This window comes from Phytophthora ramorum, assembly GCF_020800215.1.
Source record: "Phytophthora ramorum isolate Pr-102 chromosome Unknown Phyram_PR-102_s0004, whole genome shotgun sequence".
In the NCBI taxonomy this organism is placed as follows: domain Eukaryota; phylum Oomycota; class Peronosporomycetes; order Peronosporales; family Peronosporaceae; genus Phytophthora; species Phytophthora ramorum.
The window spans coordinates 3,093,856-3,120,411 of record NW_027150650.1 but is presented as its reverse complement, the minus strand read 5'-3'; the positions used below and the strand labels follow the sequence as shown (position 1 = coordinate 3,120,411).

The 26,556-nt window shown below is 53.9% G+C and overlaps 5 protein-coding genes across 5 annotated transcripts; all 5 read right to left on the bottom strand.

Moving 5' to 3' along the window:
- Window positions 1-4: 4 nt before the first annotated feature.
- On the bottom strand, window positions 5-12,349 carry KRP23_5434 (Dynein axonemal heavy chain 6; the record flags this gene model as incomplete). Its single annotated transcript, XM_067890498.1, has 1 exon — window positions 5-12,349. The coding sequence occupies one exon, from the start codon at window positions 12,347-12,349 to the stop codon at window positions 5-7; it is 12,345 nt and encodes a 4,114-aa protein (XP_067747040.1).
- A 130-nt stretch (window positions 12,350-12,479) lies between these two features.
- KRP23_5433 (Transcription factor GTE10) lies at window positions 12,480-12,995 on the bottom strand (the record flags this gene model as incomplete). The annotated part of the gene is made up of 1 exon (XM_067890497.1): window positions 12,480-12,995. One exon carries the CDS (start codon window positions 12,993-12,995, stop codon window positions 12,480-12,482), a length of 516 nt encoding a protein of 171 aa, XP_067747039.1.
- A 2,631-nt stretch (window positions 12,996-15,626) lies between these two features.
- On the bottom strand, window positions 15,627-19,213 carry KRP23_5432 (putative serine/threonine-protein kinase; the record flags this gene model as incomplete). Its single annotated transcript, XM_067890496.1, has 4 exons — window positions 15,627-16,367; window positions 17,331-18,944; window positions 19,036-19,086; window positions 19,163-19,213. 4 exons carry the CDS (start codon window positions 19,211-19,213, stop codon window positions 15,627-15,629), a joined length of 2,457 nt encoding a protein of 818 aa, XP_067747038.1.
- Window positions 19,214-19,638: 425 nt separating this feature from the next.
- Window positions 19,639-21,996, bottom strand: KRP23_5431 (RxLR effector protein Htp1; the record flags this gene model as incomplete). Its single annotated transcript, XM_067890495.1, has 1 exon — window positions 19,639-21,996. The coding sequence occupies one exon, from the start codon at window positions 21,994-21,996 to the stop codon at window positions 19,639-19,641; it is 2,358 nt and encodes a 785-aa protein (XP_067747037.1).
- Window positions 21,997-22,734: 738 nt separating this feature from the next.
- On the bottom strand, window positions 22,735-26,370 carry KRP23_5430 (uncharacterized protein; the record flags this gene model as incomplete). The annotated part of the gene is made up of 1 exon (XM_067890494.1): window positions 22,735-26,370. The coding sequence occupies one exon, from the start codon at window positions 26,368-26,370 to the stop codon at window positions 22,735-22,737; it is 3,636 nt and encodes a 1,211-aa protein (XP_067747036.1).
- Window positions 26,371-26,556: the final 186 nt, after the last annotated feature.

The window sequence follows — 26,556 nt, the reverse complement described above, 5'->3', positions numbered from 1 at the left end:
TTGACTAGGTGTCTAGCATACAGAGCATTGCACAGCCACGGCGGATCCAGTGGTCGGGGCTTTTGTCTGTGGGAACGTCAAGAGCGACGACAAAGTTGGTGGAGTGGCCTGTGGTGGAGAGTGTGCCGGCGCGGATGGAGGTCTTGTACAGCGGGCACTCGTACACGTCCGACGGCTTGTACTCTTCTCGTCGCATGGGCTTGAGCCAGATAACAGGCATGCGATCGAAGAGCTCGTTCGGGATGGACTCGGCCATCATTCGCGTGTTGCGGTCATAGCGCGCACCTTCCATGAAGAGCCCGAAGATGTACACGCCGAAAGGCGGCGCAGCTTTGTACTTCTCTTTGTCCTGTGCCATGATCTCGCACGAGACAACGAGCGCGTCAATGGCGATTTTCTTGTCTCGAGAGAATGACTGCTTGACGGCTGTCATGAAGCCCTGTGGAAAGAAAAAGCCTGACAGCCAGAAACTCAACGGCGGCCCTTGCACGAGCCAGTCGTTGGTCAACGTGATTCGTATGACGAAGTCTTCTATCCAAGAGGCCAACGGCTTCAGGCACGGATATCCAGCATTCTCCCACTCGCTTGGAATTTGCTGGATCAAAAACCCATTGTACATTTTCTCGAGCGGACCAGACATGACCACCAGCCCCTTGATCGCACGCTTGAGCATCTCAAGTGTCGTCTTCATGACTTGAATCAGCACATTGAAGCGGATCATCTCCTGCGACAGGAACACGCCCAGTGAGTTACGACTACCGCCTGCTGCTTCTTGGAAGGTCGATGGGTGCGCCTTGCTCTCCATGAACGCATCGGGCATGCGTTCTTGGATCGCTAGCACCATCTCCATAACAATGCTGTCATTACTCTGCGCGGCACTGCCGCCGCCGCTATCGCCACCTCCACCCAGCATCTTCAATATCGTGCCCAGCAGCTGACCAGTTTCCTTTTGCTGGAATGTGATGTCTGCGTTGGCGTGAAGACCGAAGATGTCAGGGGCATCTGCTGTCGGCAGTGAGCTCACGTACTCGCGGACAGTAACCAGAGAGCCTTCGACTGGCGCATAGTAGAGTCCCGAGGTGGTGAACTTGTACGAGTCGTCCATGACTCCTTTGCAGAAGAGCTTGCGCATGATACTCGAGTTCGTTCGCTTGTCCCAGCGGTCCGTTATGCGACCACCGTAGGAAATGTCCGCTACCATGACGTTCAGCGTCAGGTACGGCACCTCTTCCTGTTCCTCCAGATACAGCCGTACCTGCTGCATTCCTGTCTTTAAGTCGCTGTTCATCCACTCGTACGGGATGTTCCAGCCAACAGCACCAAACTTGCGTCGCTCAAGACACACAGCGTTGTAGAAGGCTAGCGCGAATAGCAGCTTCTTGAACTCACGCGGCTTCGTGCAGCCTTCGAAATCGGCCTCTTTCATGTCAAGGAACGTACGTCCTAGGTTTGCCTTGATACCCTTCGGAGGCTCATTCGTGATCTTGATTCCATTCTGCAGGATAGGCACGGGGAACCGAGAACTTGGCATACTGGTGAGCCACAGCCTAAACTCCTCGTGCATCTCCTCCGTCGCTGATTGCTCCAAGATCTGCTCAAGCCGTCCTAGCCATGATACAGCCAAATGACAGTTTTGCAGACACACCCAATCACCCGTCTGTTTAGCTTGTTTCATGAGAGCTTCAGCAATCGGGCCTTGGCCTTGCCCAAGCGAGATAATCTTCAGACCAGCTCCATCTTTGCCTTCTTGTTTGGCGAGCTCCAAAAGGTAGTCGTTGATATCGGCGCCCGGTGAAAGTACGAAGATCAGCGGTGTCTCCGGCTTTGAGTCTCGATAACAGCCTCCAAGATCGAACGGTGGAGACTCGGTGAAGAATTTGCCCAGCTCACGTCCGACGAACTCGCGCGTTCCAAAGACGAGCATTTCCTCTCGGAAGACGCGCAAGATTAGCAGCTTTTGGAAGTTCGTAAGCGTCGATTCCCAGGGTTCCGGTAGTGCTTCGGCATGCGGTAAGTCGGCCAGAACCATTGCACGTTTCCACTCCGTTGCGTGCTGTCCAACGGACGAGGCCAGGTCAGTAAATGCCGGAGAAGTATCCTTCATACCAACGACAGTCTTCCACACCCTGTCAGACAGCCAAGACGGACGCGTAAGACCACACGATTCAGCCTGTGCGGCTTGAACGGCTGAACTTCTCTTATCGCCCACCAGGTAAAAGTTCCATTCGCTGGAAGAGATCGCCCCGCGATGTAAAAGAATACTTGATGCGATCATAAACGCGTAAATAATCTTGTCTTTCTCGAACAGCCCGCGACAAACGTTTACAAACATGGATACGGTGATATCCTGCATGAGAATCTCCAAACGTTCTTCCAGCACTTCGGACTTGGTCGAGTTTTGAAGCCGCATCACGAATAGCTTCTGGTAGAACTGCAGCGAATACTGGTACATGGGGTCCACAAGCGCAAGATTCGCGATTGCGAAGTAGATAATCGATCCACGTACAGCAACACAGCGGTACCCTTCACGAGTTTGGTCGATCTCCAAGGATGTCGTCTCTGCCTCAGCCATACGAGTCTTAATCGCAGAAGATGTTACCTTACTGTGAGCTAGTGTGTCGATGAGCTCTTCATCATCCAAAATGTTACCCTTGGAGTTCTCAAGCATGTACAGAATCTTGTCTTCGATCTCCTTGAGCTGCTTTTTATCGGCTGCAATGTTCACTGTAAGCTCGTTCTTCTTCTGCTCTAGGTCAGGACGCTCACTTCGCACAACGTCCACCAACAACTGGTCCTCGAGTCCTGTCAGCGTGACCGTAAAGTTGATAATTGTAACCTTAATGCAGATCTCAGGCATGTAATGCGGGTTTGCAAGCTTTGTGGTGATGTAGAACCGAAAGTTGTCGCTGTATGGGACATCACTGTCACCAAGATGCAGAAGGTTCTGGCCGCCACGCTTGAACACTTGCTTCAATAGCACGGGCTCCAATGAAGGATCCAGGTCCTCTTCCACATTCTCCAGCATCACGGGCGAGCCGTACCGGATCGCATTTTCCAACGTACGCAGGAAGTCCTTTTGCGATAGCTTAATGATCTGGAGTGAGTTTGATGCTTTATACATGTTCTTGATCCATTTGTTGGCTTGTCCTTGGGGATCGATCATAAGCGGCCAGCGGCGCCCCATGGTTGTGAATAACCCATTCTCAATTGAGAAGGTGTCAGCCGGCAAGCCCATGATATTCCACTCACGTACTACAACGGGGTCGGCTAGCACGCGCTGGAAGGAGAAATGACTATCAACCGGTAAATTGCTAGCCTTGCAGAACGAGACCCATTTCGCTTGAAGCTCGTGACGGTATTCCGATGTAAATGGGCCAAGGTACGCGATGCAGCCTGCGGACAGGATCATGTCACCGACTAGATTGATCATATCCTTTCCCAGGTTTTCAGCGCACTCTTTCCAACGGCCTTGCTCCTCGCCCAGCGAGTCGATCAACCGCTCAGCGCGTATGAGCTGTGCCTGCGTCTTCTCCGACTGCTTCTCCAAATCTACTTTCTTCTTTTGGGCATCCTCAAGTGTTCGTTTCAGGTCAGCTACTTTCTTGAGCACCGCATTCAATCCGCTTTGCTTGACATCAAGCTGTTTTTGCTCCTCTTCGAGTCGCTGCTCGGCTGCCTTAAGGTTCTCCTTCTTTGGAGCAATGTTCTTGGCAACGGTATCATACGTATACATGGCTCGCACCCACATACAAAGCGATGTTGCAGCGGTGGAGATACTGCTCAGCGTTTCAGGTGTAAACTCTTCGTCAGTCATAAACTTCTGAAGCTGGCGAATCGTCTTCGGCGGAATATTGTCCTTGTCGAACTCTTTGAGTTTGTCCAGAAACTTCATATCGTTAAGCAGCTTTTTGGCCTCGTTCCACTCTTGCTTTGAGCCGAATAGAAGGCACACAGCGTTCATTGTGACACCCACAAGTCTCGGGGGATTGGTGAACGTCTTCAACACCGTAATATCATCCTTTTTCAACTGTGACAGCGCTTTGATTGACGCGTAATATGCGGGCATAGCTTCATCCAAGTCCTTCTGACAGTCGTCCTTGATCACCTTCACTTCGTCAGCAATCTTGTTAGCAGCCTCGACATCAGCCTGAATTAGTTGTTGCTGTTTGTCAGCTTCTGCCTGATCCTTTGACACCTGTTCAAGCAGCAGCGATGTGTCCTTTTGAGCTTTGACTAATACCGGCTGCAACTCAGTAAGTGAGCTCTTCAAGTTGCCTACGACTTCCTCGGTCTCCGTAAGCTTTTGCAAGCCACCGCGGTAACGTGCTTCCTTCGCACGTACGAGCTGGCGATGTGTACGCAGCATATCCACGTACAGTCGAATCAGCTCCAAGTAACTCGTAGGAGTGGTGTAGTTACGACGCTTTAGCTGGGCGTAAAACCGAAGAGTAGCTTCTTCAACACTGCGGTGAATTGTCACGGCCATGCGGCACAATGTGTCCACATGTGTGTCAATACCGAGCTCCTCAGCGTTCGTAGCGAAGAAGCGGTTCGCCACTGAGTTAAGAGCGTCTTCTGGCCATGCATTGAACCAGTCGATGGTACAGCAATTCACGAGAGACGGAAACATGCGGCAGCGGTTCCGGAAGCCAGCGCCGATAGGAGAAAATGCCAATACCACATGCAAATTATCACGAACAAGAGTCACGTAGTACTGGAGAATATCTTCGCGTGTAACTTTGCCCACCTGCTGAGCCAATGGACGAACGAGACCCACAATTTTCTCCACTTCGTCGCTCGCATAAAGATTCGGCACTTCACCAGTATTAAGGACGTTGTTAATGTCTTCAAGAAAGGATTCATGAACGATTTGAGCATCCGAAAACAGGAAAACGACAGGCTGGTTTTGAGCGCCTGCAGTCATAAGGATCTTCTTGAGGTCTTCGTGAAATTCATTGGCGCCATATCCACGAGTAATTTCGATCGAGAAACACTTGTAATCCGCCATGAATGCAGCAAGACGTGTAAGACTCTGACGACCTGAGCCACCAACTCCAACGAGTAGAGCATTACCGCGAGGCTGTCGCAAAACACGGCAAATGCGCGAGATATGGTGCATGGCATCGTTGAAAAACACTAAGTGCATCTGACTCGGGAACGTGATGTTGTACTCTTCGAGATACTCTGACAGGAGTGAATTGAGCTGTCCGAGATCTTCAATCGGTCGGTACGTACGGTTTTCGCGCGTAAGGTAATCGCCATACAAAATATTCTCGAAGCGAGCGGGAGGCCACGAAACTCGGAGCCTCTCCTCGAGTAGTTGCGAACAAGCCACATTAAACCAATCTCGATCATCAGCGTCTACCAGACGATCACGGAAAACTCGTGCTTCTTCATGCAGCCAAAGTGTTAGCAGGCCATCTTCGTTCGGTACATTCTCCTTTTTCGCCATCAGCACACCCTGGAATACTTTGGAAAGATCACGAAGATTGAACGTGTAATGTGACTTCGATGGTGTAGGTAGCATCTCGAGCTCCACGCGCTGGTACAGCTGCACCGAAGCGCTCACAATAGGTGCTGCCATGTGCGCCATTGCAGGCAACTCTGCACCGAGGAAACCGCCGAGGATTGACGAGAAGATCCGCTGCATAACCTCACCAGAGAGATTGGGAATCCAAACCATGTGGAAATGACGCATCAGACGCGGGGTCACTTCACTGCGACCACCTCCAGGAGGAGCACATGCGGCGGCAAACACCACATCCTTCACATTTTTAAAGAACATTTTGGATGTGTCGTAGAAACCACCTTGGTCGATAACTTGCCGCAACAACTCGTTAGGAGGCTGCGCGCCATAGATTTCGAGCGCCGGCATATTCAAATCATCCACAAAGAATAGCATGCGCTTTCCAACAGGTGGACCCAGCAAGTTCTTTCGCTTTTTGTCCAGCTTTAGCTCGAACATCTCGTTTAGGTTGCGAGGCTTGGTTTGCGCCGAGTAACTCATGGTAGACGCAATGCAGCTATCTGTCTTAGCCATATCATCCAAGAACGACTGGACAATAACAGATTTGCCAACACCAGTCTCGCCACTATACAGCACGTGATGATCTGAAAGCATGAGCTTCTCCAAGAGATACCGAAAGCGCGTCGTGTCTTGCGTGGGCACCACCATCGTGAAATACGACGCTCCGGGAACAAACGTGAAAGTCGGGGTCTTATCGATCCACGAGGCCCACTGACCAGTTGAGTCATCTACTACCACTTCGTACACATTAGTCACGGGTGTGCCGTCAGGACTGCTGTCGATCAGTGAACGGAATTGGCCCATGGAGAAGTCATTGAATTTTGGACGCGATGCGTCGTCGATGTTTGCTCCGACAGACCACGTAACAGCGAATACAAAATACATGCGCATAAGTCCCGCTAAATTGCTAGCACCAGCGGTTTGCACAGCACCGCTAGCGAGACAGGATGCCAGGAGATTGAGACAGCTCTGCATCAGGTTAGCATTGTTGCTGGGCACCTTTTCTCGGCAGTTTTCGCGGACAAAATCAATCGCCACAGGAACATGAGTCTCAATCAACAAGAGAAGCATATCGCACAGCTCTGGATAGGCCGATAGAATCGGTTCCAACGTCGTCACTTTCCAGGTTCGCGCCAAGGATGTCAATCCTACGTGCACTTGCTCCATATACACCATGCCACAACGGCTGACAGTAGCCGGCGAGGCTACACGGAGATCCTGTACCTCAAACATCATGTGAAGTGTGTGGGGCAGTTTGATTCGCTCACTGTTCGATAAGCACAATGTCTTGTTGTCGTCCAACACCGTATTCATGTTCTCAATCCAAACAGCATCCACGGGTCCGTCAAAAATGACCCAGTTGCGGTTGTCAGACTCAGCGGCTTCCTGTACACACTGTCGAACCAACTTCGGTACTAGTCCATCAGTCCACTCGTTCGTTAGGAGATTGAACTCACCATACAACTGCCCTGCGGAGATAGATTTCGGGTTGAGGATGAGACGCTGGACCTCTTTGTAAAACCCATCGCGGTCAACAACACCATCTTGGTAGAGTTGAGTCAGCGCTCTCGCCAGCACGTATCCATTCGTGGTCTTTCCACTACCAGCTTCACCGACAAGCATCATACCGTGACGGACCAACTGCGTCTCGTGAACCTGAATCGCCTTCGTGATAAATGATGGCACTTGTTGCAAGTGAAGCAGGTCCAACTGTTGCTCAATGGCTTTCTGGAGTAGCCCATAGTCGACAAAAGGCACCACAACGCCTGGGAAGAGGTCTGCAATAATTCCGCGAAACAATGGGAGATCCTGCTCAAGGAACTTAGGTACATTACTGTCTCGCATAGCTCGGATGAGAAGCAGATCCTCATGCATTTCGGGTTCCTTGCGTTTTAACTGGCCAGCAGCAACCAACACAGACTTGACGGCTCGCATACCGAAATCGTAGTGATCTTGCTTTGACAATTGCTCACTGGAGAGCGAGTAAAGCTGAGTCATCTTATGCGACAGCGGCAAAGCATTCGCAAACCCCTCCGAGAAAAGCACGATCTCGGCAATTAAACGGTAGTCCGGCACCATCATAGCAACGGGGCGGAAAAGTGCCTTCAAGTTATCTGGAAGCTCCGTACGTCCAGCATAACCCGGATTCATTGTAATGAAAACGCCAAAACCTGTGTTGAGTCTAATGAGATTGCCTTCAAACTCAAACTCGTCCACGTCAGCTACAATGGCCTGTTGAATGCAAAGTACCTGCTGAGCAATCACAGACAAAACTTCGATATCAATGCGGTTGAACTCGTCGAAGCATGCCCATGCACCAGCCTGAGCGAGGCCAGAGAAAAATCGTCCCATAATCTTGTAATCCAGTCCATCCGAGCAGTTGAAGACGACACACTGCACTGCAAGCGCTTTAGCCAAATCTTTCGTGGTTTCTGTTTTGCCTGTACCGGCTGGTCCAGCAGGAGCGCCACCTAAACGTAGATGCAGTGCACCCGTGAGTGTCATGTAGCAAATGTCCGTCAGGGGCGTGATCACAAGTCTCGGTGAATTGCCAAGATATTCATATCCGTAGATGAAGCGCGTGTTGGTTTGTCTAGCCACAAAGTTCTTCACGTCATCCTCCCAATAGTACCGCAGCTGTCGAGTCCACTCAAAGTCACTCAGCGAAGATACGTTACTATCAGACAATGAGCGTACTACATCTCGAGCGTGCACATCAATAGTGATGACAGCACCCATGAGAATGCGTTGCAGTTTCGTCAGTGGCCCACGCACAAGCTGCACCATACCATCAATCTGCTTCAAGCTGAATTGTAGGAACTCGCCAACAGCTTGCGGATCGCTGCCGCTCTCAACTTGTGCGATGGCTTCCGTGACATTTCGCGTCCAAAAGACCTGATCAACGAGAATGATCATCTGCGCTGAATATCCGAATAGCCAATCTTTGCGATCAATAGCATCTTCGATGGGGTAGTTCATAAGCGCCTTGACACCGTCCTCATACAGACTTGCGCGCATCGCTTTCTCCACCTCAGTAAGCCAAGCTTCCACCGGACCCTTTGCTATAACCTGATTAGGGAACACAACGAGCTCACCTTCACCGCTCACCATGGCGTTTACAACGTTACTAGCTGAACCGGGCGTATCATCGAAGCGCACACTCTTCATAGCGTCGAAGCATTTGCCTAAGTGCGGCTGAACTGCGCGTGGATCACGGGTCTGTGACAGGATTTCCAGCAGCTCGTCATTTGATAGGAAGTAAAATCGTGGGAATGCCATGCGTTTGGTTTCGAGATAGTCCTCTAGGGACTTTTGAATCTCTTCAAGCAACTTGTTCGACATACGGAACTGATCCAAGAGCTCAGATCCACCTTCCACCGATCTAATCACACTGGGGTCGTTCTTTGTTCGTAGCATAGTCGACTTCCAGTTTTTGTCAACGAGTGCGAACTTTTGGGCCTCCACAGGAAGTTGCTTTTGAATGTCTTCGGCGCAGAAAATGGTCTCCAAATACATCCAACTGCGCTGGCAAGCGATCCACTCATCCAGTGTGTCCGATAGGAGCGACAGCCGCTTGCCCCAGCGCTCCACTTCATCTTTCACGCCCATGATAAACCGTGACCCCATCATTGTTTGAAGACCCACTTGATTATCTTCAAGCAGCATTAGAATATCTTCAAGACTTCCAAGGATGAACACGTCGTTTTGGTCGCGGTGGCTTACGCAAGTGAACTCCATTTGCTCCCACCCATGCTTAATCTTGAGCAGTGATGCCTCAATCTGGGCCTCGCCGGAAGCTGCTGCCGACATTTCACCAACAAGGTCTTTCATGTCTAGCACGTCATACGCTACGAGGTTTTCGAGTGTAAACAAAATACCAGGATACCAAGGCTGCCGCAGTGCCTTGAAGATTTTCTCCCAGTGACGATCTTTCATTGCTGGGTTGCCCAGTTCAAGAACGGTAGGCATCTTCAGCTTGAATTCAGCCGTGCGGTCCTTGAGCACGGCAGTAACATCGTTGCTCAATTTCTTGTGCAATGCGTAGGCATCCTTAAATGCTACAGCGACATCCTTTGAAAGCTCCTCCGCATTCACTTCTACGAACGGGCTAGTCATGGCACCCAAGTACAGCTCGTTCCACTTTTCAACTGCCGTCCAAAGTGAGTCGACTGTGGCAAAGTACTCTTGTGTTGCCTGCAGGTTCAGGTACTTAAATGGCGTAAGATTAAACAGCGACTGATACTCTGTATACTGCTTCGAGAGTTCATCCAGCTGAGTGAGCCGCTGCTTCACACTTTCCAGTTCATTCTTAACCACTGATGGATCCTCGAAGTGAGTTGCATCAATGAAAAGTCCACCTTGCAGCTGGTTGTGCAACTGAAGTACTTGCTCGTCGAGGCGCTGAATATTAGCGTCCAACTGCTGAGTCATCTCACCCAAACGACTCGTTACGAAAGCCTCAACAGCCTCAGTCTCTTCCTTATAGCTCTCTTGTACACCACGTAGGTCATCTAACTGCACCATGTCTTCTGATGAGATGCGTACGCCGTAGGTACCCAGAAGACGGTACAGCTCGTCTACCACATTCGTGTTTTTTGCGAGCGCTTTCTGCTTTGACTTCAAAGTTTGCACACGCTCCACATGCCCGGCAAACTCTTTCAAGTGTTGTGGACGCTGTAGCAGGGACTGAATGCGCTGCTTGTACTCACCCAGCTGAGTTTTACATCGTGCACGCGCCAAGTCTTTCACTAAACCCTTCATAGCATCCAACTTAGCTGTCGTCATGGGGATTAATGTCTGTTTCAGTTTCCTGCTCTCCACGTGTAGAATGCCGATAGTCTGACCAGCTCGCATTTTTTCGAGCTCCTTCTCCCACGTGCTAATTTGTAGCATGTCTGCCTTGAGCGTGGTGACCGTGTGGGCACGTTGTGAATACTCCTCCAGGTCCCAAACCTTGTCGTACTCGTAGATAGGCCGCACGTTGTCAAAGATTTTCACATATTCAGAGGCCTCGGCATAATCGCTTGCGATCTTGGCAACAAGTTCCTTACGGATCTGCCCGAACGCGACGCTGCTCGTAATGGTAGAGCCCACGTGCGGCGCGTCCGCAACAACGTTTCCCACATAGGCAGCAAATGGTCGGAGGTATAGCACACGCGAGACTGAATTCACGGTGCTCACGATATCATCCGTCATAGCTATTACTATGTGCTGAATTTGTTCACTTGTTGGGGCAAAAATGGTGGACTGCTCTCCGAAAAATAATGTCGTCTCAAAGAGTCCTGTCTTACGGGGAACTTTGTTCAGCTCGCAAAGAAAGTTGGCGCAGCTCTGCACAGCCAGAATCACAAGACTCTCAACAGCGATGCAGTCAATAAGACGGATGAAGTCCGCAATCATGCCTGCCTCCTCAGCGGCTCGGCGAAAGAGTCTCCGTCGTCGTTGTTGCTCCGCCTTGACAGCTACAATCGACTTGGTCTTTTCCTGACTGGTTCCCATTGCCCCCAGTGACATATCGGACATAAAATCCTCTTGTGGGTTTGACGATTTCGTCAAATTTTTCACATCGGAGCAGACACGCTGAATGATCGACTGCAATTTCTCAATGCATACCTCAAACTGCTTCGAGCCTTCAGCACGTTTAGTGCCCTGGTACTCCACAAAAGCCGAGCTTTCGTACGTCTTTTGAGCGCGCAGATCCAGCAAAACAACACCCATCAGCTCAGTGCTCATCACCTTCTTTACCTGTAGCAAAGGAACACAAAAGCTTTCCTTCGCCAAAAACAATTTCGTGCTCAGCCGCTTGCGTTGGCGGCAGTAAAGCTTATAGCGCACGTTGGCACACCAAAGTGAAAACGCCTTGTTTACGAGGTAGTGCTTAAAGAAGCGTAACGACGTAAGCACGTTGAACATCGTAGACTGACGCATCCACTCCGCCAGCGCAATGAACTCGGAGGGACTGCCAGTGCTAACGTGCACAAGTCCGCTAGACGACATCGTAAAGTGCTCATTCGGAGTCACGTCGTCCTGTGCAACGACCACAAGATCATACGGTCGGAACGTTAACCCAGTTTCCGCGCGATTTAGATGCACAAACTTGATCTCGCTATCCGATCCATTGCGCGCAAAGAAGGCGATAGTATCCTCGCCTGTCTTAAGAAAAGCTGTCGCTGATGCTGCCGCCGCTTCAGCAGCTGCGTCTGCTACGATCACGCTAGACGTCCCAGTTACCGGGTCATGATGGCCTATGAACTCTGACGGACGCCGATCCCGCTGGTTGATAGCAGCCTTTTCTTCATCTTCTTCGCCTCCTTGCTCGCCATACGACCGAGCAAGTGTAGTGCGGAGAAAACGCCGAGGCGAAGCCTCCCGCTTCGGTCGTCCAACCTCGCCTTCCCACGAAACTCCAGTTGGCGCAGGAAACGCATCGCTCGCTGCTTTAGCCCCAGGTGAAGCCACTTGCGCCTCTTTTGCTGCGTGTCCAGGTGGAGGTTTGGCTCGATGCGGCTTGTGCTTGCGTTCCGGGCTATGCAGCGTCCCCGGAAACACTGGGATCTTCTTTGGCGACGTGTATTCCTCTGCAGTAGTGAACGTGAACTTCTGGCTCGCAGCCGAATCCACTCCCACCGTCATGGGCGACTTCATTGCTGCCCGTGCTCCAGGCACCGCCTTCATGGGTGTGTTGGACGGCAACGTGGCTCCGAATCCCGACCCACCATCAAACTCGAACGTCGCGTCCAGCGTCAGGTCATAAATCGAGTTGCCCGGGAGCTGCGGCGGTCTCGATCGACTGCCCTTGGCCACATGACGTCGCCCCTCCATCCCGAAAACAAAAGCTAAACTGCTCCACGGCAAAAAGAAAAAAAGATAACGGACGACTCTCCGAGAAACATGCAAATATGCATCATCCATCCTAAAAACTAAAGAAATTGTTCTCAAAAGCTAGACCTAACTACTCGGCACTGGACGCTGCGAGGCGTGTGCGCTCGTCCAACTTGTCTCGGTTGAGTCTGGCCACGAATGAGTCCCGTTTCCACCGGTTGTGAACGCGGCTCTCCTTGGCGCGCTGCACGAAGCGCTGCTGCAGCTGCAGCTCTGCTTGCTGCGCCCAGTCGGCCGTGGCCGCCTCCGAGAAGAAGCGGTCCCACTGGGCCAGCGCCACACCGCGGAACTTGCGCGCCATGTTGGCCACCGAGTCCTCGCGCTCGTCGTCCTGGTTGAACTCGACGGCGTTCGCGAACATGAGCAGCAGGTCGGCGCGGTACTCGGCGGGGTCGCGGTATTCGCCGCCGTTGAGCTTGGCGCCCATTGTGCTGAGATCCATGGGGTGCGCGATCACGTCGAAGTACGTGGGCACGTTGAGCGCCACGGGGTCCACGGGCGCCAGGAACGGCCACGCCAGCAAGTGGCGCGACAGGTCCGCGTGCAGGCGCGCGCACTTGGCATGGAGGTCCGCAGGCATCGGCATTTTGGCTTTTGACTTGGCGTGAGTATGTTAGAGAATGTTTGTGAGTCAGTGGCCAGGAAATTCCGGGGGTGGTTGCTTGGTAAAGTTATAGAGTGATGACTAACAATAAGGATCAACATTTGATCTGGGAGATGGAGGAAGCGCTTGCGCACGAATCGATACGATCAGATACGACGGACGCGTCTTTCATGTTCGAGAAATCTGCTTCTTGTCGTGAAATCCAACGTTGCTGCAATTCTTCTCGGCAAAATTCGCGACGAACAGGACGCGTTCCGATCAAGACTTCTGGTTGTCACTTCCCACACCGGGTCAAACAAACCGAAAGAAGAAAGTATCAAGAATGCTCAAATTGCCACAGTCCTCGCTGTTCACAAGAGCATCTCATGCGGATGAATGCCGGCTGCTGCGAGGGCTCAAGGATAGGACCAAGGGTTCAGGAGGCAAGCGTATTCTGAGCGCCGATGCAGCAATAGTAGATCAGATCGGAGTTGAGATTGGCTGTGCTGATCTCCTAATCCTGTGACGAATGTCGCCCATGGACTGAGTCAATGCCAAAGGGAAGAAGTATGGTCGTCGTTCTACTTCATCACGATTTCTTGAGCGCGCGACAGGACATCGCGCCACTCCTGGGTAGTCCAGCCGTACTGCCGAGTCCAATTGCCACAGCCAACCACACAATGCCGTATTCGCATCGAAGAAGCGGTACATGCCGACTTTAATTATATGATCCACGAGCTGATCTTCTCTGTCCATGCTTTTGAGGATGGAGCCTGCTTGAGCGTCCCGATCTGCACCACGTTCAAGACGCTGGATGGCACTCGCGAATTATCCCACGTCTACGACTTCTGACTTCGATCTGCTCGCCTACATTTTCCCAACAATTCAAGGATGGAGATATACATCTCTGCGAGCGGCATTCCCACCATTGTCAACTCGAATTCAATGAATGCCCTACTCCGTCAAGATGTGAGTTACGAAGGTATCGTGGTGTCAGACGTCGTGGAAATGGAGCACTTGAAGTCGTCGCTCGCACCACGGAGGCAGCGCAAATATCAGCCAAGCGTACACGACGATGGCGTTTAGAAACAAGGTTTCATCAATGACATCAAGGCTCTGCTTACGACTGATTTGTCGGACTTGAACCGCTTGAAGGAGCACCCGGGGTGGTAGAGCTCGAGCTCCGGTTGAGTCTACGAAAACGCTACCCCGGCGCAGACTTAATGAACCAGACTGGCAACGACAAAGCTCCTGCGTAGAGCACGGAGTGGGAGTCGATCGTGCTGCTGGAAAACGATGCTTCCGACCGCCGGCCACTCCACGAACGATATCGGCTGCCAAGAGGGTTGAGCCCGCCGAATGAATCACAGTGATGTCCAGCTCCGACACGATTGACATGTCGGTCGTGGTCATGAACTCGGGCTCAATGGTCGACAAAGTGATGCTCTCCCTCACTCAATCTTACCGCACAATCTCAGTCCCCAGCTCTAAAGATCACCAGGGAGAACTTGAAGGCGGCTGGGTCGACCACGGTCAAGTTCACGCTATCTGTAGATGACTAGAGCGTGTACTACCCAGATTGGTAGCGGTATAAAAAAGGTGGCAGAAGGCGCCGAATACTGATCACCATAGGCCGGAGACAGACTGCGACGTGTCGCCTTGGTCAACCTGCCTTCACACTGGAAACGAGCGAGCACCCGTACGATCCTTTGAGCAAACGAGCCCACTGCATTGGGTTTGGACGAGAGCAGGTATTTCTCACGTATGCAAGGTGTGCTTGCGGTGATTTCAATTCGATATCGGTAGGTTAGCAACATACTGCACTTCGATGCTACGCATCAGCGCTCAGTGAAATTCAGCATTGCACGTTCCAATCGTGACAAGAACTAGCCTTTTCCACAGTATGTACTCCAAAGCTGTCCAGGTCCGTTTCTACAGTTACCCGAGTGAATATCAGTCGCAAACACATTGTGCCAAAATCGCTCCATTGACGAACCGCCATGAACCCCATGCTGAGATTTTTTTTCTTCTCGTCAATGATTGTGCAGGCATCATAATAAGCTTCGAGTGTTCGACGAGATTTTCAACCATAGGCACTAAGCATTCAACCACCAGGTCAGCATGCCGTTTGAAAGAAATGAAAAATACTTCAGCAGCTCATCATTCGTTCTGAACACGCAGCATTAGGCCGCTTGCACGTCAAATGCGGTATCAGCAACACGGAAATCACTCAAGTGTTGAAGCAGCTCACTTAATAATGCATATTTCGACTTGCTCGCGGCATTGGCCCCCTCTTGTTCATTCAACCAGTGTCGCGATCTTTGTTCATAATAAAAATCGAACCCGATGCGAGCAGTCGACATGTGCTACTGCGCCGAGTTGGAGCAGAAAGTGACGCCTACAGCGTTGATCAAAAAGCAAGAAACATCAAGCGGACAAGTTAGCACTGTGGCATTCGTATTGCGTATTGCTCTGGAACCAATACAACCCATACCGTGCTTGCAGGACGAGTCAGATTTAAGTTCCTAGCAGAGGCTGCATGCGCAAATGTCTCTTGCCGGTGACCACGACAAGTCACTCGTATTGGTCCAAATAGACTGTTTGCGAGGTTCCATGGGTGTCCCTGATCTTCTCTTACGACCGTTGTTGCCAACGCGAGGATCGACGGTGCTTTTCGGGGGTCGGGACGGCCTGGAAACGGGCGTCAGCGCCCCAAGACCCATCATTTCGTCCGTAGTCTCGCGAGTGCGACCGGTGGCGGTCGAGCGAAGGAGAACGGTGCGGCTCTCGGGAACGCGAGTGCCGGCGCTCGGGTGAAGGGGAGCGGCGCTTGTACTCTTTCGGGTGCTCCTTCGGGTAGTCTTTCCGGTAGTCCTTCGAGGGATATGGGTGTTCCTTCTCGTATTCGTGCAGGTATTCCTTCGCATACTCTTTCGGGTAGCCCTTCACGTATTCCTTCGGAGGGTAGGCCTTCGCGTGTTCCTTTGGAGAGAAATCCTTCGCATATTCCTTCGGGGGGTAATCTTTGGCATACCCCTTCGGAGGGTAGTCCTTGACGTATTTCTTTGGGGGGTAGTCCGTGACGTATTCCTTCGGGGGGTAGTCCTTGACATATTCCTTTGGGGGATAGTCCTTGGCATATTCCTTCGGGGGGTAATCCTTGACATATTCCTTGACATATTCCTTCGGCGGGTAGTCCTTGGCATATTTCTTCGGGAAGTCCTTCGGGTAGCCCTTCGAGTATTCCTTCGAGTACCCCTTCGGATGTTCCTTCGGGTAGTCCTTTGAATGAGAACGATGACGCGACGTAGAGTGTGACGAGTGCCGGTGCGAGGATTTGGAGTGACCCAGGTCAGAAGATCGTCGTCGGTAACGCTTGGCGGGCGGAGATGGAGATGAACTCGATTGCGATCTTGAGCTGCTCCGCGAACGTTGTCTGCGTGAGTACCCCTTCTTTGTTTCCACCTTTTTGCGTTCATGGTGCCGATCAGAGTAATCGCGACTGCTACGGCGGTGTGCGTGGCGAGGTGGTGATGGTGACCGCGAGGGAGAAGCCGAGTACGATCGTGAACGTGAGCGTGACGACGATCTAGAGTAAGAACGGCGGTGTGAGCGACTTCCTCCACGTCGAGATGACCGTGAGCGAGAGCGGGGTCGTTTTCCTTCGTGGTGCCGCTCTTTCTCCTGTCGGGCATGCAAATTCTCCACAGGATACTGCTTCCCACGATCTTCTCTTGTCTCCACTGGAACGTCATAGTGTCGATTAGGCGCAGAAGTATGACTTTCTCTAGGAGATTTCTCAGGCTGCTGGTAGCCATAACCACGGTCTTCTCTCTTTTCCACCTGGCCGCCATAGTACCGAGCAGACACAGAGCCATTCTCCCGTGGAGATTTCTGCGCCAGCTGATAATATCCACGATCTTCTCCCGTCTCCCTTGGGGTATCATAGTGTCGCTCAGACACGGAGTCTCGAGGAGACTTTTGAGGTCGCTGAGATCCGTATCCACGATCTTCTCTGGTTTCTGACGTATAGCGTCGGCTTGGGGCAGCAGCTTGGCCCTCTCGAGGAGATCTTTGCGATCGCTGGTAGCTGTACGCATGATCTTCTTTTGACTCCACCGGGGCATCAAAGTGTCGGTCAGGTGTAGAAGTGTACCGATGCTCAAAATTACCACTTCGCGGGGGAGGTGGCGGAGGGTGTGCTGTTGCACCTTGCAGACTTCCACTAGGCGGAAATCCTGGAGGTGGGGGAGGAATTCCACCATTTGGCGGATACCGCCCAGCTGGGGGAGGCGGAGGAGGGGGTGGTGGATGCCCATACGTTCCAGAACGCTGTACCGAAGGCAGCATTCCAAGTGGGGGGGGAGGTGGACGGATCAGCGCACCATGGTTCAAACTGCGATCCCACAGTTGCGATGGAGGGCCAGGAGGGGTTGGAGCCGTCATGGTTGGCAGCTGGTGGTGGGGCATCGGCACTGACGAGCCATGGGCTTGAGACGCAGCGGCAGCGCCTGCTGTATCTGTAGTTTGTTCACTTCGCTTCGCTTCTACGTCCTCGCTATCCGAGACCTCCATGGAGCTCTCCGATTTGACTGGCTGGAGCACAGACCCCTTGGCCCCATTCTGCACCTCTGAAGTTCCATTTCCATTGACAATTCCGTGTGCAGCCTCGCTAGACCCTTGTACAGAGGTGGCTAGTGCCAACTGCTGCTCATTCTTGATCTCTAATGACTGGCGCACCTGAAAATCACGCTCGCGACGCTTACGGAGTGCGTCCGAGCGCAGTTTTTGTTCGGACTGACGGCGCTTGACAAAGCTCTGGATCGGTGGAGGGGCTAGAAAACTTGAGCGTACCCGCGACTTCTTCTCAATGCGATACACCGCACTCTGCACCTTCATCTGCTCGTCAAATGACAGCCCCTCACTGTCAAAGAAAGTTTTGTATCGCTTGGCAATCGTCAGTAGCATGTCTGACGCTCCGTCACTGCTCTTCTGTTCGTCTGCCTTATCAGCCCACTGCAACGCTCGTTCACGCTCGGGCTCGATAGTGCTCCAATCGATTGCAGAGACAGCAGCCACCGCTAGCGCTTCCTTTTTGTCAGCGTTCGCTTCCTCGTCGTCACTGTTTTCTGACACTAGAGAGCTTTCGCCGACAGCTTGGAGCTGTTTGCGTACTTTACCGTAATCCGGGAAGTCCCCGTACTTGAGTGACTGCAGGTAATCCATCATCTCCAGCAACTCGGCAGCGCCTGCAAGACCCTCCACCAGCAAGCTTGGGTTTGTTTCCGTATAGTGCTCTTTCAGGCGAAGCACTGTCTGGCGGTTCTTTAGCTGCGCATCAGCGGCCCACGGCAGCTCGCCGCGCATAAAGTCCATCACAAGATAGAACCACGACCAAAGATCATCCTTAGGCCCCAGTTCCTGTCGACGGTGCGAGCTCAGCGACGCGTACATGGACGTGCCTCTAAACTCGGCAACCTGACGCGCAGTCAGCACCTTTCGGTCCTCACCAAGATGCTGCCTCGACAGTCCAAAGTCAATGATATAGTACCGCTGCTGCTTCGTCGGGTTCCGATCCGGAATAGCGCTCAGCGCAAAGTTGGACGCCTTAATATCCCGATGCACGTATCCATGGCGATGAAACGCCTCAATGCAGTCCAGCATCTCCAATCCCACCGAGACCGACTTGGCAAGTGGCACACCATGGATCGAGTCCGGCGACATCCTCAGCATAGACATACTCTCTCCCAGCAGCTCCATCACCAGCACGGTGCTATCTCCATGTTTCCCGTGATAATAGTATCTGCACACGTAGGGGCAGTCCTGTAGACTCTTGAGGATCAAACTCTCCCACTCCAGCACGGGCTTGAGCGAGCTCGGAGCTTCCACCTTCACGGCAACTTTATCCCGACTCTCGATCGAGTACGCCGAGTAAATCTGACTAAATGTGCCCTGATAAATAAAAATTATAAAAAATAGTTAGTAAAAAAAATAATGACTCATTACCACAAGACCCCTCCAGCACTTCATTCTCCCTTATTACCTCTCCGATCTTCTCTCCAATCTTCCACTTCTCCGCGATCACTTCTCCTGCCTGTCGTAGCATATCAAATATTGCCAGATTGAACTTTAGTAACCAGTTATCACAGCACATCCTTCTCGCTTTGTACCAGTAGAATATTCTTATTCAGAGGCTCCATGGGCGATGACGCGGCGTGCATCTTTCCTTCCGCACCCCCAAGTTAGAATAACTGGAGGTTCAGGCGGAATCCTTTGAGTCTCGCGCCCTGGAGGATGTTTCCGGCCGCTTCCTTCGCGCTGCCACGTGCAGAGCTAAACTGTTGACCTGGTGCGGGCTTTCGGGTGACGGTAGAGGCCCTGGGGCGATCGCAGGTGAGCAACGAATCGAGCCACACGCGCCGACGGCCACTCGAAGAAATTATGGTCGACCCCCTAAAAATTAGGCGCGGGAAAGTATCTGTTAAGTGCTAATTAAGTTATGGTTAAGTAGGGTCTTATATTGAGGGGAGCAAAGTTGAAGCCAAAAAAGGCAACTTTCAGGTGGTGAAGATGTAGGATATTCATTTAATAGAGTCGCTACGCTTTGCTAGACTGGTGGTTGCAGTATGCAGATGGATAGAGTCATTTACGCTTCAGTCGAGATGGTGGTCACCTCGTCGTCGTCCTCCGTGGGCACGGGGCCGGGGGACACGTGCTGGCCGCTCTCGGCGTCGTCCGCGTTGTCGCCATCGTTCGGGTTGGCGTTGCTGTTGTTCGCCTTCTTGGCGGCGCGAGCTACGAGAGCCACGGCCGCAATGGCGACAACGCAACCCCCGACGAAGGCTCCGGCCTGGTACTGGCTGAGAATCGGCACGTTGTCGGGCTCGGGCGCGTCAGCGCGCGTCTGCTTGGCCGAGAAAGCCTCCGCGTTTCCTGTCAGAGCCTCAGCGGCAACTCCAGTGATCGTGCTGCAATCCTCGAAGGCAGAGGACTGCTGGGTCTCGGTCGCCTTGCAGAAGCGGCACACGTTGTCAATGCAGCCCACGCCGCCGGCACTGCACGAAGCGTCCGTGACGATGTCGATACCAACTGCTGCGTCGCCCTCCGAGACCTTCTGAGTGCACGTTGCACCACTCGGGGCCTCGGTCGGCGTCTCAGTCGGAGCCTCGGTCGGCGTCTCAGTCGGTGCCTCCGTAGGCGTCTCAGTCGGTGCCTCCGTAGGCGTCTCAGTCGGTGCCTCCGTAGGCGTCTCAGTCGGTGCCTCCGTCGGCGCCTCTGTGGTCGTGGGGACCGTGGCGCAATCGACGAAGGCAGCCGACTGAGTGGTGGTGGTCACCTTGCAGAAACGGCAGACATCGTCGATGCAACCTACTCCGCCGGAGCTGCACGAGGTGTCCGTGATGATGTTGATACCAACAGCAGCGTCGCCCTCAGAGGCCTTCTGAGGGCATGTCGGCTGAGCCGGAGCCTCGGTGGTGGCATCGGGGACCACAGCCGCCGTCGTCGCAGTCGGGGCCTCAGTGGTGGCATCCGGAACTGCCGTCGTCGCGGCCGGGGTCTCAACTGTAGCCGTCGGAGCTTCGGTGGTCACGTCGGGAACCGCGGTTGTCGCCGATGGCGTCTCGGTAGGCATATCCGTCGTCGTAACAGGAGTTTCCGCGTCCGAGGCGTCCGAAAAATCGGAGTCGTCCGTGGAGAAATCAAGTACGTCAGAACCGTCCACGTTGTCCGCGGTCGGCACCTCCGAGGTCGGGACGTCGCTGGCGAACAGCGCACAGTCCGTGAAGGCAGCAGACTGAGTGGAGGTCGTGACCTTGCAGAAACGGCAAACATCGTTGATGCAGCCGATGCCGCCGGAAGCGCACGTAGCATCCGTGACGATGCTGATACCCACAGCGGCGTCGCCGACTGAGGCCGCGATGGTGCACGTCGCATCAGCAGCCGGAGCTGCCGTCGTGGAAGTGGGCGCAGCCGTCGTAGCTGCCGGAGCTTCCGTCGTGACGCCTGGGGTCGCAGCATCGGTGGCAGCAGGAGCCTCCGTCGTGACGCCTGGGGTCGCGGCATCGGTGGCAGCAGGAGCCTCCGTCGTAGCGGCCGGGGTTTCCGTCGTGACGTCTGGGGCCGGAGTCTCAGTTGCCGTCGTTCCGGTCGGGGTTTCAGCTGCTACCGTCACGGTCGGGGTCTCAGTTGGAGTCTCGGTCGTCGCAGTCGGGGTCTCAGCCGGGACCTCCGCCACTCCTGCGGTTCCGGAGCTGACAGCGCTTGTGCCGAGCAGGGCGCAGTCAAGGTAGGAGGCAGACTTGGTCGTCGTCGTGACTCGGCAGAACCGGCATACGTCGTTGATGCAACCGAGGCCACCAGCGCTGCACGTCGGATCCGTTCCGATGCTGATGCCAACTTCGATGTCGCCATCGGCAGGCACGAGCGAGCACCCGTCGGTATCAACCGTGGTGCTGGGAGCACTCGTCGTGGGGTTGACCGGGGCTTCGGTCGACGTACCGTCCGTGCTGTTGGACGCCGTACAGTCCACGAAAGCCTCCGACTGCGCGGTAGATTCGAGCTTGCAGAAGCGGCAGTGGTCATTGAAACAGCCCAGGCCACCGTACAAGCAGGTCGGGTCCGCGATTGCCGAAATGCCGACGGCTGCATCGCCGCTGGACACCTCGCAGGTGCCCACGGAGGCAACTAGGGGTGCCATTGTCGGAAAATCGACGCCGAACGTCGTGCAGTTCTCGAAAGACGTTGACTGCGGAGTCTCCAGGAGCTTGCAGTAGCGGCAGTGATCATTGTAGCAGCCCAGGCCGCCCGACGCGCACGAGCTGTCGTCGATGACACGGATGCCGACGCTCTTGTCTCCGTCTGAAAGTCCACAGACATCACCAGACGAGCTTGCATCAAGCGAGCCCGTCGCGTAGGTCGAAGGAATGACGCTCAAGCTGAGTGCGCAAAGCACTGCCGTCTTGATGAGGCTTCGCGTTCCAGTACGGCTGCTGGAGTACACCATGGTGTTTGAGAAGACTAGTCCGGTCCGGTTGGTTTTGGTCGAGGTGAACTGCACCCGAGAAAGCGAGTTGAATAATGAGTGGCCCAGTCACGCTCGACTTGCACGACAATCAAGGCTCGCCACTGGCGGTGACACTCGTGGCTGCTTCCGTTACGGGCTTCATCGGAGTGGGGCATTTTTAGTGATTGGTTTTCATTGAAACGACTGCATCTACTGCAACACCGGCCCAGTAGTGAGATCATGGAAAGACGTCTCATCTCTTCCATGGGATTGTACGCATCGGAAACAATCAGATCGACGTCCGTTTTGCCTGCGCGTAGCGTTGAGCGTGGCGCAAAAGAAGCTTCAGCGAAAGCCGTCTGTCGTCCGCACTCGAGTTCCAGGGCGAAACCAACCCCCATTGATAGTTTGATGCGAATCAAGCTTCAGAACTATGGGCACTTAGCAAAAGGTACCGAGCCAAATGGTTTGGTGGGGCTGCTCTATGTGAGGTTGACGAAGATCCTTGTTTCAACACTATCAGTTCACTCAACATGGATCAAGGCAAAACGTGAGTTAGATCATGAATTATCTCAATTGATATAGTTAGTTGCCGGTTGCTGGTCTTTTTAGTTCAATGCATGACGAGTACACCGAGTCACCAGCAGATAATGCTAGCCTTCATAGTTACTAAAGACGGTACCATAGCCTGAATGTGTCTACGCATTCGTAGTCCAGGTTTGTGTGTAGCCGCTCTACTTAAATTTCCCCCAAGGACTCATCCGAGTCATCGTAGGTCGAATCCGAATCCCCTTCGGCTGACTCCGACTCCGAGCCCTCCCAATCCACGTCGCCGTCGACAGCAGGAGCTTTCGTAGGAGCCTCAGTGGGAGTCTTAGGGGCGTCAGTGAGCAAATCCGACGTATCTGCCACAGCGGCAGGCTGGGGAGCCTCGGTCAGCGTGTCGTTATCGTCCTTGGTAGAGCCTTGAACAGCATTGGAGGTGACAGCATCGGGTGACTCCGTCACATTCGTCGAGCTGGTAGTGTCCACACTTCCCTGCGAAGCTTCAGTCGATGGAACGTCGGTATCACCCGTTGTGTCGATAGGGTCTGATGTTGTGGTGGGGGCTTCTGTCGGCTGGGCGCTATCCCCTCCTGCCGAAGGAGCTTCAGTATCGCGGTCGTCCTCGTCCGATCCAGAGGTGGTCGAGCCAACAGTGGGCGGAGAGGTGACAGGGGCATCGGTGATAGGAGTTTCCGTCGTCGTACCATCAGTAGATGTTGTCGTCTGGGGGATATCCGTAGCAGTGGTGTCAACGGGGGCCTCAGAAGCATCCGCAGGCAAACTGGAAGCTCCCGACGCTACGTCGGAAGTACTCACGGCAACATCCGCGGGTTTTGAGGTTGAGTTGGATGGCGCAGTGGAGCTTGAAATCACGGCTGGGCAATCAACGAAGGCAGCGGATTGTTCCGTCGTCTTCGCCTTGCAGAAACGGCAAACGCTGTCGATGCATCCAATGCCGCCGAGCTGGCACGAAGCGTCCGCGACGATGTCGATGCCAACGGCGGCATCACCCTCGGAAACGACAAGAGTACAGGAAGCGGAAGTGGTAGGAGCCAACGTGTCGGTGGTCGAGTCATCTGGAGGTGTCGTCGTATCCACCGGAGCATCAGTAGCAAGTGTGAAGCCAGCAATCGAAGTGCAATCTTCGAAAGCAGCGGACTGGACGGTAGTGGTCACCTTACAGAAGCGGCAAACAGAATCAATGCAACCCACACCGCCGACGGCGCAGATGGCGTCTCCAGTGATACTGATGCCAACTGCCGCATCGCCTGCTGAAACAACGAGATTGCAGGATGCCTGGGCAACCGGAGCATCGGTAGTCGGAGATGTCGTACTAGTGTCAACCGGAGCTTCGGTACGAGGCGAGTAGCCAGGAAGTGACGAACAGCTGACGAATGCCGCGGACTGAACGGTGGCAGTGACCTGGCAAAAGCGGCATACGTCGTCGATGCAGCCGACACCTCCAGCGCTACAAGTAGCATCAGTAGCAATGCCGACGCCGACGGCAAAGTCACCCTCGGAAGCGACGCGGCTACAGGTCGCTTCGGACGAAGAAGCACTAGTGGTCGCATCAGGCGTGGTGGTGGTCGCATCAGGCGTGGTGGTGGCCGCCGGGGCCTCGGTCTCAGTGGTGTAACCATCAACCAGAACACAGTCAATGAAATCTGCCGATTGGATCGAGGTGATCACCTTACAGAAGCGGCACACGTCGCTGATGCAACCAATTCCTCCAGTGCCGCACGTTGCGTCCGTGATAACTCGGATACCGACAGAAGCATCGCCTGGAGAAGCGACGAGTTCACACGAAGGCTTCGGGGCGGGGGTGATAGCAACAGGAGCAGTAGTAACAGGAGCTTCGGAGTCGGACGCAAAACCAACAAGCGTGGAGCAGTCGACATAGGTTTCAGATTGAGGCGTGGTCTCCATCTTGCAGAACCGACACAAGTCGTTGATGCAGCCAAGGCCACCACCACTGCACGTGGTATCCGTTGTGATGTGAATGCCGACCGCGATGTCTCCGCCCGCAGCCACGATGCCACAAGTCGGTTGCTCGGACAGTGTGCCAGTAGTCGCAGCAGGGGCATCCGTAGTAGGAGCGTCCGTCTCGGTGGCAGTAGTTGGGGCCTCAGTGACAGCAGGAGTCTCGGTCTCCGTACTCGGGGCATCGGTGTCAGGGATTTCCGTCGTGATTGGAGTCTCGGTCGTCAAGTCAGGGGTCATGGTAGCAGCATCAGTCGGTGTGACGGTCGAGTCCGCCACAGGAGCCTCGGACTTGGGAGATCCACCCTCGAGCAACGCGCAATCGACGTAAAGGGCAGACTGAATTGTAGTCGTAACCTTGCAGAACCGGCAAACCTCGTCAATGCAGCCGGCCCCACCCGACTTGCAAGACGGGTCGGTAGCAACACTGATGCCGAGTTCGGTATCATCGGCTGAAGTCACGAGTGTGCACGTGGTCGGCGAAGCAGGAGCTTCAGTAACCACGATCGGGGTTTCAGGGACGTCGGTGCTGGCACCCGGTGCATCCGTTGCCGGCGAGTCCGTGGTGGCGTCTGAGTCATCAACAGAGATGATCGGCACGTCTGTACTGGCGTCCGATGGAGTGGGGGCCTCCGTCGACACTGAGCCATCGGTAGAAATGACTGGCGCGTCCGTACTGGCGTCCGAAGGAGTGGGGGCCTCCGGTGTAACATCCGGAGCATCTGTAATAGGAGCTTCTGTTGAAATGTCGGGGGCGTCCGTCGTAGTGGTGCCGGGGGCGTCTGTCGCAATCACCGCCACGCTCGGAGTTTCGGTCGTGGCATCAGGAACCACAGTCGTTGATGGAGTCGCCGACACTGCTCCGTTGACCAGCGCGCAGTCCATGTAGGCGTCCGACTGGGATGTCGTCTTCAGTTTGCAGAGCCTGCACACGTCATTCAAGCAACCAGGGCCACCCGAGGCGCATAGGGGATCCGTGACAATGTCGATACCAAATTCGAGATCACCAGCCGATGGTACGATAGTGCATTTCCCCAGAGTAGCAGGAACATTCGTGACTGCCACAGTTGGGGGTTCGGATGTAGGTGCATCCGTAGTTGGGGCACCAGTGGGGGCTGAAGCAGGAGCGTCCGTCACTGTAGGGGCCTCGGTGGGGATCGTGGTAGGAATCTCCGTCATTGGCGCGTCCGTAACAGTCGAAGTTGGGGCATCCGTAGGAGTCGATGTAGGAGCATCCGTCGCAGTCGGAGCAATGGTAGGGGGAGTAGTCGGTGGCTCGGAAGTAACTACAGTAGGAGAAGTAGCTGGAGCGTTGGTGGCCACAACGGTAGGAGCTGCAGTAGTCACCATCGCCGCAACCTTGTTGTACGACTTGTCTAGCTTGGAACAGGCTACAAACCCGGCCGACTGAGGCGTCTGCACAACTTTACAGAAGCGGCAGTGGTCATTGTAGCATCCAAGTCCGCCAACCAAGCAACTTGAGTCCGTCACAGCCGAGATTCCGTCGGCAACATCGCCGCTGGAAACTTGGCAGGGCCCTTGAGTGACAATGACGGGCGTTGTGCTGGTGAACGCGACGCCGTGGGACAGGCACGTGTCGAAGTGCTTCGATTTGTCGGTGTCCAGCACCTTGCAGAAGCGGCATTTCTTGTTGAAACAACCGAGGCCGCCCTTCGTACATGTGTCGTCGACGATTGCCTGGATTCCGAACTTCTTGTCACCATCGGAGACTTGGCAGGAGACAGACGAGGTTGGCGCTCCGGCACGGACAGTGGGCAAGGCACTCAGTGCGAGCACACACACTGCAGCGGCTTGGACGAAGGAGCGTACTCCACCTGAGTACACCATGCGGATGCGTTGGTCGTCTGTGTCGAAGGACGCAGGTCGAAGAATGAGTCTTCACCAAATGCATTTACCTATCGCGAGAGAAGCCGTGAGCACGAACCTGCATGAGATCTAACACTTTCGGCCAGAGTTCATCCAAGCTTATCTTTTGCTGTACGAAACATGGGAGATGGCATCATGCGCTCATGC